The sequence below is a fragment of the Puma concolor genome, chromosome B3 (genome assembly GCF_028749965.1).
Source record: "Puma concolor isolate L17-30 chromosome B3, mPumCon1.1.hap2, whole genome shotgun sequence".
NCBI classification, from domain to species: Eukaryota; Metazoa; Chordata; class Mammalia; order Carnivora; family Felidae; genus Puma; species Puma concolor.
Genome location: NC_141672.1, coordinates 96,571,803 through 96,590,771, shown reverse-complemented (window position 1 = coordinate 96,590,771; position 18,969 = coordinate 96,571,803). Strand labels below are relative to the sequence as shown.

Below are 18,969 nucleotides of genomic sequence, written 5' to 3'. Positions count from 1 at the left end.
CAAGGTCACCTGGTAGATCATTAAGCCTATCTTCTCTCCTTCCACCCTGCCCCAGAAGAGGGTTAGCCCTGTCTTTCCTTTGTACATTTCAAAATAGGACCATGCCTTCTTCCAGATGGTGGGCTGAATCAGAAAACTAAGTTAATTCTCTAAGGCTCTTGGAACTAGCATGATGAACATTGGCATACAGGGGATACTGACTGAGAGACCAGTGGGATTTCCACTATCAACTGTAGTATAATGGACTGCCTCCTCACCAGAATGACACATCTGATCTGGAAAGAGTGAAATGAAATGGAGGCATGACCAAATCAGCTGAAATCATGTTCCCAAGTTTTCTTGTCATTTGTTATTCCACATATCCTATGTGACACGATATCTTTGACTTTTTTATGTTGTGCATTTATAAGTCATAGCCTCTGTTAAATAAGAACAGGACTACTTACAGATCAAGCCAACAGTTTCCCCAGAGAAAGTTGATGATAGGCATAAGCTGAAAATAATAAAACAGTTTTATTCAAATTGGAAGAAAGAGTAGAAAAGGTTCGATATATGAAAGATACTCAGTGATGTACCATCTTTCTCTTTTGGTTTCTTGTGGTTCCCCACAAGGAAAACGTCTGCGTGTGATAAAATGAATGGAGCATTACTTCAGATGAAGACTGCGACAGGAAGCAGGCATAGAAATGGTTTCTTAAGTTAAAGTCATAGTTGGCAGCCAAAGCAAAGATATTAGAGCTCTGTGACAGTCCCAGAGCCATGCACCAGCTCCAGGAGGATGCTGACACCAAATTAAAGACAGTAAGTTGTGAAAAAGAACTTCTAATCAATCTCTGTACCATGAGGGCTAGAAGCTAGTAGATGTTAATGGATGGGGCAGAAAGGTACAACAATGAACCTTTCTATTTTTAATGTTGAAACTTAATGGAAAGATATGATCAGTTCCAGTTTGTTTAGTTCTTTAAATCTAATATCTACATCTAAAACTTTTTAAGGGAAAAATGGATGTCAGTCATACCTATGACTTATCAGCTGAAACCCATCATCATTTTTGGACCATATCTTGTAGGTTTAACTTTCAACTTGCTTTTTAGAAAATGCAAATGTAAAATTGAAACAGGTAGAGCTGGAAGGGACCTTACATATAATCTTATCTAATGTCTTTGTGTAGGTGAGGAAGCTGATATGTCAACAGTAAATGTCACTTGACACAAAGTAAAAAATTCTGTGTGGCAGTTATAATGAAATATTTTCATTATTCACAATGGAATATGTAGTATACCTCGTTAGGAACATATAGCAGATACTCAACATCCATTCACGTCTCTTCCTTCTTTACAGAAGTCTGTATAGGTGTGTTTACCTATTAGGGAAGGTGACCCTATTACCATCTCAGAGGTACACTCCTAAACTATCACGGGCAAGATCCTTTTGACTGGCCAGTGAGAGGTTGGGGTGGGCATGCAAACCAGTTCTGGTATGTGAGACCTGAGGAGAGGTCTGTGAAAGCCTTCTGGGAAAGATTTTCTTGCTCTTCAACAGGGACATACAGGGAAACATGCTACCATCTCCACTGATGTTGTTGCATCTGGCCATGTTATCTGAAAGTGGCCCTTTAGGAAGCCAGCACACCGATGATGGCACAGTAAAGAGTCAGAATGACCCTGGGTCTGTGATGTTGTTGTTTAGTCAGTAAATCAATCAGAACTGGTGCTGCCCCGCTTGTAGCTTTCTTGTTATATGAGATAATAAATATCCGTATTGATGAGTCAGTTTGAGATGGATTTTTCTGTTACTTCAAGCTGAAACCATCCTACATGTTACAAATGAAAGGTAAAAGTGAATTCTTTGAATGGACTGAAGGTCTGCTTCTCAGAGTTAATAAAAGCAAACAACACCTACAGCCGCAGGCAAAGGATGGGGATATTATCACATAATGGATAGAAGTATGGGTTATAACATCAGACAGACCTGGGTTTGAACCCAAATATTTACTGCCTGGTTGACTGTGATCAATTTTTTTAAACCTCTCTAAGCTTCATTTTCTTTATCTCTAGACTGGGGACAATAATACATACCACACTGGGTTGTTATACAGATTAAATAGGATAATTTGTGTCAAGGATGCTACAAAGGACATGGTGCTTAGTAAGCACTGCAGGAGTGGCAACTATGTTGATGCACTATGAATTAATTCACATTTATAGTGTACCTGGCAGCAGGCATCTAGAAGTGAATCACTATATAATAGTGACCATGTTAAATGACATCACAGGAATGCAATCAGCAAAATCCAGAATGTGGGAAACTCTACACGACAACCCACTTCTTCAATAATTGCAAGAAAAATAAAAGAGGGAGAGTTTATGGATACACAGAAACATAAGAGACAAATAATGAAATACAATGCGTTGTACATCTTGATTTGCACAAAGCAGCTGTCTAAAACATCACATTTATGAGAGAACTGAGGGACATTAGAATATAGGATATTTGATTATATTAAATTAAGATATTTTAAATTTTTTAGATGTGATAATGGTACCATATTGTTGTTTTTTTTTTTTTTAATTTTTTTTTTCAACGTTTATTTATTTTTGGGACAGAGAGAGACAGAGCATGAACGGGGGAGGGGCAGAGAGAGAGGGAGACACAGAATTGGAAACAGGCTCCAGGCTCTGAGCCATCAGCCCAGAGCCCGACGCGGGGCTCGAACTCACGGACCGCGAGATCGTGACCTGGCTGAAGTCGGACGCTTAACCGACTGCGCCACCCAGGTGCCCCGGTACCATATTGTTTTTAAAGAGTCCTTATCTTTTGGAAAGATACTACTGGATATTAGTGAAAAAATACTGAATATTTGAAGAAGAAATAATATCTGGGTACTTTAAAAATAATCCAGTGTGGGAGTGGTAGTAGGGTGGCAGCATCAGGGTATAGATGAAACAAGATTGGCCATGAGTTGATAATGATTGAAGCTGGGTGATGCACCCATTCTCTCTACATTTTTCAAAACAGCTTCATTGAGATATATTTAATTTATGATAAATTCACCTTTTTAAAGTATAAAATTTCATGGTTTTTAGTACATACACAGAGTTAATTATCACCCAATCTGACTTTAGAACATTTTCAAAATCCCCCCCAAAAACCCCATGCACATTAGCTGACATTATTCCCCCTCCCCCCATAATGCCAGACCCTGGAAACTGCTAATCTATTTTGCCTTCTCTGGATTTGCTTGTTCTGGACTTTTCACATAAATGAAATATGTGGTGTTTTGTGACTCCTTCTTTCACTTAGCATAATGGTTTCAAGGTTCATCTATGTTGTAACATATATCAGTACCTTATTTTTTTTTTTATGACCAAATAACATCCTACTCTATGGATGTGCTGCAATTTCTTTATTTGTCAGTTGATGGACATTTAGGTTGATTCCACATTTTGGATATTATGGATAATGCTGCTATGCATATCTGTGTACATTTTGTATAGACATGTTTTCATTTCTCTTGGGTATATACCTATGTATAGAATTGGTAGGTCATGTGGTAACTTTATGTTTAGCATTTTGAGGAACAGCCAAACTGTTTTCCAAAGCAGCTGAACCATTTGACATTTTTACCAGTAATGTATGAGGGTTCCAATTTCTCCGTATCTTTGCCATCACTTGTTAATGTCTGTCTTTTTTGTTTTTATTATAGCCATTCCAGTGAATGTGAAGTAGTAGCCCATTGTGATTTTGATGTGCATTTCTCTAATGACTAATGATAAGCATTTTTTAATGTGCTTATTGGCCATTTTTATATCTCCTTTGGAGATATTTCTATTCAAATCCTTTGCATTTTTTTCCAGGTGTACAACATAGTGATTTGACAATCCTATACATTATGAAATGTTCACCACAAATTTAGTTATCATCTGTTGCCATACAAAGATATTACAATATTATTGACTATATTCCCTATGTTGTACTTTCATCCTGTGACTAACTTATTTTATAACCAGATGCTTGTACCTTGTAATTCTCTTTACCTGTTTCATCTATCCCCTGACACCCCTCTTCTCTGGCAAACATCAGTTCTTTGAATTTATGAGTTTGTTTCTGTTTGTTTTGTGTTTTAGATTCCACATGTGAGTGAGATCATATAGTATTTCTCTTTCTCTGACTTATTTTACTTGTCACGCTACTCTCTAGGTCTACCCATGTTATCGTGAATGGCAAGATTTCATTCTTTTTATGGCTGAGTAATATTCCATTGTGTATATACACCACATCTCCTTTATCCATTCACTATTGATGGATACCTAGGTTGCTTCCATATCTTGACTCATGTAAATAATGCTGCAATAAACATAGGGGTGAATATTATTTTTGAACTCGTATTTTTGTTTCCTTTGAGTAAATACCTAGTAGTGGAATTACTGGATTTTGTGGTATTTCTATTTTTAATTTTTTGAGGAACCTCCATGTACTGTTTTCCATAGAGGTTGCACCAATTTATATTCCCACCAACAGTGCATAAGTTTTCCCTTTTCTCCACATCCTTGGCAACACTTGTTTTTTCTTGTCTTTTTGATACTAGCCATTCTGACTAGTGTGAGGTGCTCCTTGTGGTTTTGATTTGTCTTTCCCTGATGACTAGTGATGTTAAGCATCTTTCCACGTGTCTGTTGGTCATCTGTATGTCTTCTTTAGAAAAATGTCTCTTTGGGTCCTCTGCCCATTTTTAAATTGAATTTTTTTTTAGTGTTGAGTTGTAGAAGTTCTATATATTCTTTGAATACTAGCTCCTTATTGGATATAGCATTTACAAATATCTTCTCCCATTCAGAAAGTTGTGTTTTCATTTTGTTGATGGTTTGTTGTGCAAAAGTTTTTTAGTATGATGTAGTCTCAATTGTTTGTTTTTGCTTTTGTTTGCCTTGCCTAAGGAGATGGATCCAGAAAAATATTGCTAAGGCTAATGTCTGAGAGTTTATTGCCTATTTTTCTTATAGGAGTCTTATGGTTTCAGGTCTTAAATTTAGGTCTTTAATCCATTTTGAGTTTATTTTTGAGCATGCTGTAAGAAAGTGGCCCAGTTTTATTCTTTTGCATGTAGCTGTCTGGTTTTCCCAACACCATTTATTGAAGAGATTTTTTTCCCCCAAGTGTACATTCTTGCCTCTTTTGTCCTAGACTAGTTGGCCTTATAAATATGGGTTTATTTCTGGGCTTTCAATTCTATTCCATTGATCGATGTGTCTATTCTTGTGTCAATACTGCACTGTTTTGATTACAATAGCTTTGTAGTACAGTTTGAAATCTGGGATTATAGATACCTCCAGCTTTGCCTTTCTCAAGATTGCTTTGGCTATTGGGAGTCTATTGTGGTTCCATAAATATTTTAGGATTTTTTTGTTCTAGTTCTGTGCAAAATACTATGAATATTTTGATAGAGATTACATCAAATCTGTAGATTACTTTGGGCAGTATAAACATTTAAAAAATATTATTTCTTCCAATCCATGAGCATAACACATGTTTCTATTTATTTGTGTCATCTTCAGCTTCTTCCTTCAATGTGTTATAGTTTTCAGAGTGCAGGCCTTTCACCTCCTTGGTTAAATTTATTTCTAGGTATTTTATTCTTTATGATGCAGTTGTAAATGGGATTATTTTCTTAATGTCTCTTTTTAATTGGGTTGTCTTCTCATTGTTGATCTGTAAAAGTTTTTTTTTTTAATATGTTCTGGTTATATATCTTTTATCAGACATGTGATTTGCATATATTTTCTCCCATTCTGTGGATTGTTCTTTTTTTTTCACTTTCTTGATGGTATCTTTTCATAAGTACCCTTTATCAGTTTGAGGTTTCTGCCTATTCCTACTTTGTTTGATAGTTTTATCATGAAAGGGTGTTGGATCTCACCAAATTTTTTTTCTGTATCCATAAAGATGATCATGTGGGGTTTTCCCTTTGTTTTATTAATATGGTATATTATATTGATATTTCAGATGTTCAATGAACTTTCTTAGGTTAAATCCCATCTGGCCATGGTATATAATCCTTTTTACATGTTGATGGATTTGATTTGCTAATATTTTGCGGAGAATTTTTACCTCCATATTTATGAGAAATGTTTGTCTGCAGTTTTCTTTTTATGTCTTTAATTAGTTTTGGTATCAGAGTAATATTGGCCCTATAGAATGAGTTAGAAAGTATTCCCTCTTATTTTTTGGAAGTATTTGTGAAGAATTGGTATTAATTCTTTAAATGTTAAGTAGAATTAACTCATGAAGCCTTTCGGCCTTGGCTTTTCTCTGTTGGAAATTTCAAAATTACTAATTCAGTCTCTTTGCTTTTTCTACATATATTCGGAATATGTAGGGACACCTGGGTGGTTCAGTTGGTTGGGGGTCTGGCTCTTGATTTTGGCTCAGGTCATTGTCTCGTGTTTCGTGGGTTTGAGCCCTACATTGGGTTGCGCACTGAGAGTGTAGAACCTCTCTCACTCTCTCTCTCTCTCTGCCCCTCCTCTGCTTGCATGCACACTCTCTCTCAAAATTAATAACCTTAAAAAAAAGAATATGTATATCTTCTTGAGTCAGTTTCATTAGTTTATGTCTTCCTAGGAATTTATTCATTTCATCTAAGTTATCTACTTTATTGGCATATAATTCTTCATAGTATTTATTATCTTTTTTATTTCTGTAAAGTCAATGGTGATGTCCCCTCTTATACTCCTAATTTTAGTATGTGAGTCTTTTTTCTTTTTCTCTTGGTCAGTCTAGCTAAAGATTTGTCAATTTTGTTGATCTTTTCAAAGAACCAACTTTTTTCCCCCTTTTCTCTATTGTTTTTCTAGTCTCCATTTATTTCTACTATAGTCTTTATTATCATGGCCTAGATGGTTTCCCTGTGAATTCTACCAAGCATTTGAGAAAGAAATGATACCAATTCTCTGTATGTCTTCCAGAAAATGGAAGCACAGAGAATACTTCCTTATTCATTCTGTTAGGCCAGTATTACCCTAATAACAAAACCAAAGACATTACAAGAAAGGAATTACAGACCGATATCTTTCATAAAAATAGAGGCAAAAGTCTTCAACAAAATATTAATAGATTGAATTTAACGATGTATAGGGAGAATGATCCATTATGACCAAGTGGGATTTTTTCCAGGTATACAGGTCTGGTTCAACATTCAAAAAAACTACTGTAATCCATTAAATCAACAGGCTAAAGAAAACAATCATGTAATCATATCAGATACAGAAAAAGCATTGAACAAAATTCAACCTTCATTCATGATAAAAAGCTCCCAGAAAAACTAGGAATAGAGCTCCCAGAAAACTAGGATAAAAAGCTCCCAGAACTTCCTTAATATGAAAAACAACGGCTAAAAAAAAAAAAAAAAAAAAAAAAAAAAAAAAAAATACAGATCGCATGATACTTAATGATGAGAAGTGAGATACTTTTCCCCTAGGATCAGAAACTAGGCAAGGTTGTCTCCTCTTGCCAATTCTTTTTTTTTTTAATGTTTATTTTTTGAGAGAGAGAGAGAGAGGCAGGGTGTGAGTGGGGAAGGGGCAGAGAGAGAGGGAGAGGGAGACATAGAATCTGAAGCAGGCTCCAGGCTCTGAGCTGTTAGCACAGAGGCTGACTTGGGGTTCGAACTCAAGAACTTCAAGATCATGACCTGAACCAAAGTTGGATGCTTAACTGACTGAGCCACTGAGGTGTCCCTCCTCTTGCCATTTCTATTCCACATTGACTAGAAGTTGTAGTTAATGCAATGTGAGAAGAAGGGTTGGGGGAAGGTTATATACAGATTGGGAAGGAAAAAGTAAAACTGTCTTTGTTTATAGATGCATAATTTTTATGTAGGAAATCCCAAATAAACATTGAAAAAACAAACAAATTAACCCTAGAACTACTAAGTCATTATAACAAGGTTGTAGATACAACCTATACAGAAGTCAATTGCTTTCCTATAATTGGAAGTTGAAATTAAAAATGCAACACTATTTACATTAGTACCCTCCTCCCCACAAAAAAGCAAAGAAAGAAAAAATACTTAGGTATATTTATAATATCTATGTGAGAGGAAACAACGAAACTCTGATGAAAGAAATCAAAGAAGATCTAAATAAATGACGAGATATTTCATGTTCATGGAGAGAAAAACTCAATATTGTTGATGTCCATTCTTCTCAGTTTGACCTGTAGATTTAATGCAATGCAATCAAAATCCCAGCAGGTTATTTTGTAGATGTCAACAAACTGATTCCAAAATTTATGTAGAAAAGGGCGCCTGGATGGCTTAGTTGGTTAAGCATCTGACTCTTGATTTTGGCTCAGGTCATGATCTCACGGTTCGTGAGATTGAACCCCATGTCGGGCTCTGTGCTCAGAGCACAGAGCCTGCTTGGGATTCTGTCTCTCCCACTCTCTTTGCCCCTCCCCTCCTAAAAATAAATAAATAAACTTAAAAAAAATCCAAAATTTATATGGAAAGACAGAAGATCCAGAATAGCCAATACAATACTGAAGGAGAACAAAGTCAAAGAACTTACACTACTCAGCTTCAAGAATTACTATAAAGCTACTGTAGTCAAGATAATGTGGTATTGGTGAAACACAAATAAATCAACGGAACAGAACAGAGACCCCAGAAATAGACTCATACAAATACGGTTATCTCATCTTTGAAAAAGAAGCAAAGGAAATTTAATGAAGAAAGGATAGCCTTGGTGCGCCTGGGTAGCCCAGTTGGCTGAGTGTCTGACTTCAGCTCAGGGCATGATCTCATGGCTTGTGAGTTTGAGCCCCACATTGGGCTCTGTGCTGACAGCTTGAAGCCTGGAGCCAGCTTCAGATTCTGTGTCTCCCTCTGTCTCTCTGCCTCTTCCCTGCTTACACTGTGTCTCTCTCTCAAAAATAAGTAAACATTAAAAGAAATTAAAAAAAAAAGGATAGTCTTTTCATCAAATGGTGCTGGAACAATTAGACACCCAAATGAACACCCAAAAGTGTTCCGACTTTTTGCTGTTCACAAAAATTAACTCAAGATGGATGAGCGATCTAAACACAAAACACAAAACTACAAAACTTCTAGAAGATAACATAGGAAAAAATCTAGGTGACTTTGAAATTGGCAAGGACTTTTTAGACAACACCAACAGTAGATCCATGAAAGACAAAATTGGTAAGTTGTACTTGATTAAAGTTGAAAACCTCTGCTCTCAGAAGGACACTGTCAAAAGAATGAAAAGGCAAGCCACAGAATGAGGAAAAAATATTTGTTGGCAAAGATGTGGGGAAGTTGGAACCCTCACATGTTAACAGTGGGAATGTAAAATGCTACAAGGGCTATAAAAAACAGTTAGGCGGTTCCTCAAAAACCTAAACATAGAATTACCATATGACCCAGCAATTCCACTCCAGAGTATCTGCCCAGAGAAACTGAAAGCAAGCACTTGAACAGATACTTATATATCAGTGTTCATTGCAGCATTATTTACAACAGCCATAAGTTGGAAACAACCCAATTGTTCATCAACAGATAAATGGAAAAACAAAATGTGATATATCCATACAATGGAATATTTTTCAGCCATAAAAAGAAATGAAGTTCTTTTAAAAACATTTTTGTTATTTAAATGTATTTGACAATGCTATATTAGTTTCAGGTGTACAACATAGTGATTCAACAATTCTTTACCCGGTGTTCACCGTAAGTGTAGTTACCATCTGTCACCATACAGCCTAATACAGTATTATTAGCTTTATTTCCTATACTTTGGTTTTCATCTCTGTGACTTGTTTACTTTAGAGCTGCAAATTTGTACCTCCTAATCCCCTTTACCTATTTTATCCATCCCCCATGCCCACCTTTCTAGTAACCACCAGTTTGTTCTCTGTATTTATGAGTTTTCCTTCCTTCCTTCCTTCCTTCCTTCCTTCCTTCCTTCCTTCCTTCCTTCCTTCCTTCCTTCCTTCCTTTTTCTTTCTCTTTTTTCTTTCTTCTTTCTTTCTTTCTTTCCTAGATTCCACATATAAGGGAAATTATATGGTATTTGTCTTTCTTAGTCTGACTTATTTTACTTATAACACCCTCTAGGTTCATCTGAATGAAGTTCAGATACATATTACAGTATGGATGAGCCTTCAGGATGTTATGCTAAATAAAATAAGCCAGACACAAAGGGACAAATATTCTAAGTTTCTACTTACATGAAATATCTAGAATAGGCAAATTCATAGAGACAGTAGATTAGAGGTGACTGGGGACTGGGAAAGGCAAAAATGGGGAGTTATTGCTTAGCTGTTACAGTTTCTGTTTGAAGTGATGAAAGGTTTTAGAATAGACAGTGGTGATGGTTACACTACACTGTGAATGTAATTAATGCTACCAAATTGTATACTTAAAAATGGTTAAAGTGGGGACATGTGGCTGCCTCAGTACAGCATGTGACTCTTGATCTCAGGGTCATGAGTTCAACCCCACACAGGGTGTAGAGCTTACTTAAAATCTTTTTTTAAATGGTTAAAGTAGTTAGTTTTAGGGGTACCTGGGTGTCTTAGTTGGTTAAGCATCTGACTTCGGCTCAGGTCATGATCTTCTGGTCCATGAGTTCAAGCCCCACGTTATGCGCTGTGCTGTCATGACAGCTCAGAGCCTGGAGCCTGCTTCAGATTCTGTGTCTCCCTCTCTCTCTGCCCCTACCCCACTCATGCTCTGTTTCTCTCTCTCTCAAAAAATAAACATCAAAAACATTTTTTTAAGTAATTTTATGTTTTATATATTTTACCACAACTAAAAAAAAGCTAATGTTATATGAATATGCAAAAAACCATTGACTCATATACTTTAAATGGATGAATTGTATGGCATGTGACTTATTTCTCAAAAAAGCTGTTCAACCATGCAATTATATAAGTTTAGCACAATTTGCTTATCTATTCTACTTTTGATGTGTAATTGTTTCCTGTTTTTTGTTATTCTGAACATTGCTACAATGGACATTCTCATGTTTCCTGGTGTATAGGTGCAAGGTTTTCAACAGGGCATATACAGTTTCTAGTTTTGGAATTTCTGATTTGTAGAAATGAACATGTACAGTTTTGCAAGATAATGGTAGAGTGCTTTTCAAGGTGATTGTACCAATTGTACTTGTCCCAGCACTGCATAGAATCCTACCTTCACCAATAACTGGTCTTGCCAAACTTTTGCCAATCTGATGAACATAAAATAGTTACTCTTTGTGGCCTTAAGGTGAATTTTTCTGATTATTAATGAGGTTGAGCATTTTTCATATGTTTATTTACTACTAAGATTTTTTTCTTCTATAAAATTCTAGTTGTGCCATTGAGGTATTTGTTTTTTTTTGTTTGTTATGTAGGAGTTAGCTTTTCAAATATTCTAGATATTAACCTTTGGTTGGTTGTATATGTTACAAATAAAACATTCTTTGTTATCAGTATTTATGCACTTTTTAAATTCAGATAGCCTAAGTTCAAATAATGAAGAATACCTAGATTTTCAGAATCTATTTGGTTCCTGATTTTCATATAAAACTTAGCTAGAGTTTGGAGCACCAAGGTGGCTCAGTTGGTTGAGCATCCAACTTCAGATCAGGTCATGACCTTGGGTGGTAGGTCGAATCCTACATTAGGCTCACTGCTGTCAGAGCAAAACCTGCTTCAGATCCTCTGCCCCGCTCTCTCTCTCTGCCTCCTTCCCCCAAATAAATAAAAACATTAAAAAAATTAAGAGTTAGCTAGGGTTTGAATACTAAAGTACAATTCAAAGATTTTATTCAAATGTTTTTGTTGCCTGGGACATCTGTATCTTCTTCTAGCTGCTAATTTAATTTTTCTTTAAGGTATCTTTTTGTTAGCAGAAGTTCTTAATTTTAATGTTCTCATGCTTACCAATCTTTTATGAATAATGCTTTTTTGTCTTGATAAATAAGTATTTTCTGTTTTTTTTTTTAATGTTTATTCATGTTTGAGAGGCAGAGACAGAGTGTGAGCAGGGGAAGGACAGAGAGAGAGGGAGACACAGAATCTGAAGCAGGCTCCAGACTCTGAGCTGTCAGCACAGAGCCCAAAGCAGGGCTCCAACTCATGAACCGTGAGATCATGACCTGAGAGGAAGTTGGTGCTTAACTCACTGGGCCACCCATGTGCCCCAAGAAGTATTTTCTTATCCTGAGATCATTTGGATATTTTTCTGTATATTCTTCTGAAGGTTTTAAAAGTTTTATCTTTCATATTGAAGTCTGTAATCCATCATAAGTTAAATTTTGTATGTGGTAGGAAGTGGAGATCTAGCATGGGGATGACCAATTGTCCTGAAGTCTTCTATTTCATAGCCATTCCCAGTGATCTACACTGCCACCTGTGTCATAGATGAAGTTCTCATACATTTATAATTCTATTTCTGGATGCACTATTGGTATCCATTAGTCTCCCAGCATGAATAACATCCTGTCCTAAATATTGCTCCATAATAATTCTTGATGTCTGGTAAGGCAGTTTCCCTTTGCTTATTCTTCAGAAGTATCTTGGCTGTCTGTGGGTCTTTGATCTTCCATATCACCTGTAGAATTAGCTTGTCATGTTTCTTGCAAACCTATATTGGGATATTAATTGCTGCTGCACAGAAGATACAGATCAATTTGTATTTTGAGTCTTCCTGTCTATAAACATAGCATAGTGGGTTTTTTTTTTCATTTAAGTCTTCTTTAATATATTTTAATAAGCTTAAAACTTTTTTCTTTTTAAAGGTCTTATCCTTTCTTAGATTCATTTCTCGGTTCCATCTATTCTGTCATTTAATCTATTAATGTTTTAATATTAAGGCACCCTTGGATTTCTGGGATAAAGTCCATGTTCGTGATGGATTATTTTTTGTAAGCATTGCTTGATTTGGCTTCACAATGTCTTAAGATTCTTAGATCCATGTTTCTGAGTGGGATGCCTTTCTCAGCTGGTTTGGGTCATAGTTATAAGATTGGGTGTGTGGTTATACACTGAACTGATTTGGGCATTGTTCCTGCTACTTTTGTTCTCTGAAAGAGTTTATATAAGATTGGACTGGTGTTTTCCTTGAAAGGTTGATAGAATCTTCCAACAAGATCTTCTGGAGGCTGATTTTTTTTTTTTTTTTGGTAACAAGATTTTTAACTCTAGTACCGATCCAGTTTCTTTAATGGTTATAACAACTGTTCAGACTTTTTATGTCTTCATATATTAGTTTAGGCAAGTTGTTTCTTGTTCTAGCTTTCAAATTCTTCTTGTTTTGATATATAAAGCTGTCCCTTTTTAAATTGCCAGCCTAGTTATGAATTTTATTTGAAAAATTAATCCAACTTGAAAATACTTATAGTAGGAGGACTTCATACTAGTTGAGACCTTCCAGAACCAGAACTCCAGATAGGTGCTTCTTTGACTTTACTAGATATTATCACGTAGCTTTTTAAAGCAGTTGCACCAATTTATATTGCCAACACTATGTGAGATTTCCTTTTGTTTGACAATTTCACCAGTACTTAGAACCGTCCAGTTCTTTAATTTTTGCTAATTTCATGCCTATGAAATTGTAATTTTAAATTGAATTTCTCTTCTTAGTGGTAACATTATATTTCCTTAGGTTTGTTGGCCACTTGAGTTTTATCTCCTGAAAAATTTTGATCATTTTTTTTAGTGTTTGTCTTTTTATAACTCATAGTCATTTTAATATATTCTGGATAATAATACTTTGTCAGTTATATGTATTCAAATATATTTTTCCATTTTATACCTATCTATTCAACTTTTAAGGTACCTTTCAAGGCAGAGAAAATTTTAATGTTGATATATAGAATTTACCAGCCTTTTTTTATTCTTTGTAGTTTGTACTTTGGTATCCTGCTTAAGAGATCTTTTGCTATCTCAAGGTTATAAAGATATTGTTCTAAAAGTGTTAAAGTTTGTTAAAGAAGATTCCAATTAGATCTTCAATCTGTAACTGATTTTGATACATGGTATGAAAGATATTAATTTGATTTTTTCCCACAGGATTAACTGTGCCAACAGCATTCATTGTCATAGATTAACTTCTCTGATATGGATGGGCCTGTTTCTGTGCTTTCTTTGTTTTCCCTTTGTTATATGTGTCTATTCTGGCAGCACTACCGCAATGGTGTAGTTCTCATGGCTGCATCGTAAGTCTTGATGGCTGTGAAGGTAAGTCCCTCTTCCTCAGTTCTTCAGAAACATCTTCTCTTCTTAGCTCTTATCTTCCATATGAATTTTAAGATAGGCCTGTCATGTCCTTTGAAGAATCCTATAGGGATTTTGGTTGGAATTTTTTTTTTAATTTTTTTTAACGTTTATTCATTTTTGAGAGACAGAGACAGAGTGCAAGTGGGTAGGGGCAGAGAGAGAGAGAGAGAGAGAGAGAGAGAGACAGAGACAGACAGACACAGAATCCGAAGCAGTCTCCAAGCTCCAAGCTCCAAGCTCCAAGCACAGAGCCTGACACAGGGCTCAAACTCACAAACCGTGAGATCATGACCTGAACAGAAGTCGGACGCTCAACCGACTGAGCCACCCAGGCGCCCCTTGGTTGGAATTTCAACGAGTTTATTTTTAGTTTGGGAAGGAAATGATATTTTCATTGTTTTGCATCTTCCCATCCATAAACATGGTAAATCTCTGCTTTTATTTGCATCTTCTTTTGTATCTATCAGTAGAATTTTATAGTTTTTCCATGTAAAGCAGGCTCTCGTTTTCTTAACTTTATTCCTAAATATTTAAGGTCATCTTTTCCACAATATATTTTCTGATTGGTTGATGCAATTGATATTTGCATATTGATCTTTTATTTTATAACTTTGAAGTTTGGATAGTTCCGATGTAGACATTATTTGTATTGCATGTAAACATTTTAGTGTTGTCTATTTTCTTTTTTCTTTTTATTTTTTTTAAATTTTTTTTTTTCAACGTTTATTTATTTTTGGGACAGAGAGAGACAGAGCATGAACGGGCGAGGGGCAGAGAGAGAGGGAGACACAGAATCGGAAACAGGCTCCAGGCTCTGAGCCATCAGCCCAGAGCCCGACGCGGGGCTCAAACTCAGGGACCGCGAGATCGTGACCTGGCCGAAGTCGGACGCTTAACCGACTGCGCCACCCAGGCGCCCCGTGTTGTCTATTTTCAACAAACAACAGTTTATTTCTTTTCAGTCTTCCTTTCCCTTTCTCCTTTTTCTTACTGCACTGACTAGGGATTCCAGAACAAAATTAAATAGAAACAGTAATAGAAGCATTCCTTTTCTTTTCTTTTTGTTTTTTAGTTTTATTTATTTTTCAATATATGAAATTTATTGTCAAATTGGTTTCCATACAACACCCAGTGCTCATCCCAAAAGGTGCCCTCCTCAATACCCATCACCCACCCTCCCCTCCCTCCCATCCCCCACCAACCCTCAGTTTGTTCTCAGTTTTTAAGAGTCTCTTAGAAGCATTCCTTTTCTTATTCTTGACCTCAAAGGAAATGCTTCTAATACTTCACCATTAATTGTGAAGTTTGCTCTGTGTTGTAGGTAGATACACATAACACCAATATTGACATTCTGGTTGATGAAGGAGAAATAAATATATATAAAATTCACTCTAATCCACAAATTGTAGATATTAGCTTTTATCATTTGGATTATGGATAAATCATCAAAAAACTTACAGGAAGATTGAATATTTGCAAACAGCCCCAATGTCTATGGAAAAAAAAACTCACAAAGAACCCTAATTATAAAATGTCAAATAAGTATGAATTCAAGCTGATTCATTCCTGAGATCTACAGGAAACTCTTGTGAAGATCTCTAAAAGGAATCATGGAGAAAATTCTGAGGATTGTATACAACTTACTTCAGGGCATTTTATAACTTATTTGGAGGTGTTTTATGACCCAGGATTTCTTAGGGCTGGTGAAATTGAAAATCACTAGGGATAGTTTAGAAATTTGCCTTTATGAGAGAGAAGTGGGATGGCTTTTGAATCTCTGTTTTTCGGTGGTACTTTTTTTGTTTACTTGCACTTTTACAGAGGCCTTGGTCATTTTGTAAAGTAATTAAGAGATCATCACTTAGTCTTTTTTCCTGCTTGACTCATTTTCTGCCCCTTATTTTGGTACCTACTGTTCTATCTTTCAGTAATCTCTGACTTGTCAAGGTCATCTTTCTGGTTCCTTATCTAGGCCTGTATTTCACCCCTTTAATTTAGCCTTTCCCAAACTGCTAAATTTATGAGAAGGAGGGTTTCCATGGTCAAACAAGCTTGGGAAATACAGTGTCAAGCCAAATCCAATAGCTTACTTTACCACTGGAGGCCTTCTAGAGCCTTCAGTATTCTAATGTGCATTGTGAATCTCCAAAAGGGAAATACAGCTTGTAGTATTTCCCCAATTAATCAATTAACTTTTTCCAAATGACACTTCATATAATCCAGTTCATTAATCTTCAAATAAAAACTTCCAGTGCTTGGGGCACCTGGGTGGCTCTTTCAGTTAAGCATCTGACTTCTGCTTAGGTCATGATCTCATGGTTCTTGAGTTTGAGCTCCGCATCGGGCTCTCTGCTGACAGCTCAGATTCTGTGTCTCCCTCTCTCTCTGCCCCTTCCCCACTTGTACTCTGTCTCTCTCTCTCCCTCAAAAATAAATAAACATCAAAACAATTAAAAAAAAAAACTTCCAGTGCTTATAAACTTTTCCTTAGTGGAAGACACTAGACCACAAATTCTTTGAGGACTATTTCTTTTTCTTGAAGTATTACCTGACCTCGTTATATATTGAAACTCTGCCATTCCACCTCTCTTATAGTTCCTGAGATGGGCACACTGGACACTACTCAAAAATTCATGTGTGGCACAATCTTGCTAAAGAATCCATTTTACCTTCCAGGATCTTTTTATTACACCTCAGTTTAACTACTTGTGCTTTATTCAAGGCTCTAAGATAGGTACTTCTGGTGCTAAAAAGATGAGTGAGATGTAGTTACACCTCACTGGAGCATGTGTAGAGGAGATAGTATATGACACAAAATACAAGTTAAATGTTAAACAAGAGGTACAAACTGCCTTGGGCTTCAATGGAGAAACAATAACAATTGGACAGGTAGGGGAGGGAGACACATGGGAAGAATCAGAAAAGATTTCTTGGAGGATGTATCATTTGGGATGGGCTTTAAATTTTTGAAAAATATGGACAGTATTCGAAGAGTGGCATTACAGGGGCATATAGCATATGCAAATGGAAAGGTAGGAAAGAGGGGCAAGTTCAAGTGGCTCTTTCTGGCAGGATGTATATTGGATAAGTTGTAGATAGGATATGGCCAGAGCATGGATAATAAAAATGGAAACAATACTTTGGGTGCCAGTATGAGTTATGTTAATGCTATTGTCCACAGGGAGCCAATGAAGAATTTTTGAGTGGGAGGGTGATGTTAGGGCCACTTGCTCCTCTCCTCTCCTTTGTGGTGTCTCCTAAGCTCTAGTTCCTTTGCCTCTGACCAGCTCAGCGGCATACAGAAACTTCAGCCAATGAATTAAACTTCCTGTCTCCTGACCTGCGTATAGGGTACCTCCTCTTGTAGAGCTGTCCAGAGTAGAACAGAAATCGTGGCATCAGACTCTGATTAAATGCATACCCACTCTATGTAGAATACTGTTAGAAGTCAGAATGTTGAAGAGTGTTCAGATGAAGAATACAGACAAGAGGTCATTGGTGAATTTAATGATAATACTTTGGGCAGCTATTATTGCAGCCTATTAAAGAGGGAACTGAGAAGAAAAAAGATGGGTGCAGATAGTGTATTTTAAATAGTGAGCCACGAGAATGGATGCAGCTAGTGAGCCAGGAGAATTGACTGTAACTAATCACTTGTGCCTGGCAGCTCAGTACTAAAATTGGCACAGGTGCGCAGGGAAGAGTGAAACCCAAACAACCGGAGGGTTAGTTTGAAGTCACCCACCTGGTTCAAAGTTGAAAGGCCTGTCCTTTCTGGTATGATGCCAAAAGGCCTCGACCCCCCCCCCCCCCAAAATGTTGAGATGGGCCTGGAGAATCTGTGTGTGTTCAGTGGCCTTAATGTTTTCTGTGACGTGGACTTTGAGGTCATCAGGGTGGTCGGGTGAGGGGAGGGAAGTACCCTTCAGCTTGGAGGTCTGAGAAAGCTGGCGTGCTGGGGAATCAATACAGGAAGCAGAGCAAAGCTTTGGTGTTTTGTAGTGGTCGGGACAGCGCTCTCGCTAGGCTCTGTGGGCTCGGCGCAGGGTCCCCCCCGGGGCCGAGGACTCCTGAGGGTGGGCCCCTCTCGGTCCCCGCGGCCGCGGGCTTCAGTGCGCCTCGCTTCCCGGCACCGCAGGGCCTGCCCGGCACCGGCAAGCAGGGTGGAGCCGCGGCGGTCTGCCGGGCAGCTGCGGGAGCTCGTCTCGCTCTTCCGCTTGCAGGTGCGCCCGGGGAAGGTGGGACGCGCAGGAGGGGGCGCCCGCCATGCCCGGACCGCAGCTCCCCGCCGCGGCCTCCAGCCCGCCGCCCCCGCGGAACGGCCTGCCGCAGCCCCTGTGAGGCCGAGGAAGAGGCGGCGGCGGCGAAGGCGCCGCCCCCTTGGCGAGCTTCGCGACCTGGCGGCCTCCGCAGGACCCATGGCGGATTCCTCGCCCGCGCTGTCCCTGCGGGAAGGCGGCCCCCGAGCCCCCCGGCCCTCGGCTCCCTCGCCGCCCGCGCGCTCGCGCTCGGGCTCGGAATCCGAGGAGGCCGAGCTGTCGCTGAGCCTGGCCCGCACCAAGACCCGCTCGTACGGCAGCACTGCCAGCGTGCGGGCGCCGCTGGGCGCCGGCGTCATCGAGCGCCATGTGGAGCACCGGGTCCGCGCCGGCGACACGCTACAGGGCATCGCGCTCAAATACGGAGTCACGGTGAGCAGGGCGC

General features: G+C 38.1%; 1 protein-coding gene across 2 annotated transcripts in view; it reads left to right on the top strand.

Annotated features, from left to right (window-relative positions):
• Positions 1–18,969, top strand: part of LYSMD2 (LysM domain containing 2) — a 35,477-nt gene that overhangs the window by 1,313 nt on the left and 15,195 nt on the right. The window contains exon 1 of one of the 2 annotated variants that reach the window (XM_086710691.1): positions 18,255–18,956. The exons of the other annotated variant lie outside the window; for it this stretch is intronic. Within the exon in view, the coding sequence (XP_086566817.1) occupies positions 18,684–18,956 (273 nt within the window). The 5' untranslated portion in view covers positions 18,255–18,683. Of the gene's footprint in view, positions 1–18,254; positions 18,957–18,969 lie in introns of those variants that run through there. 2 annotated transcript variants of the gene reach the window in all.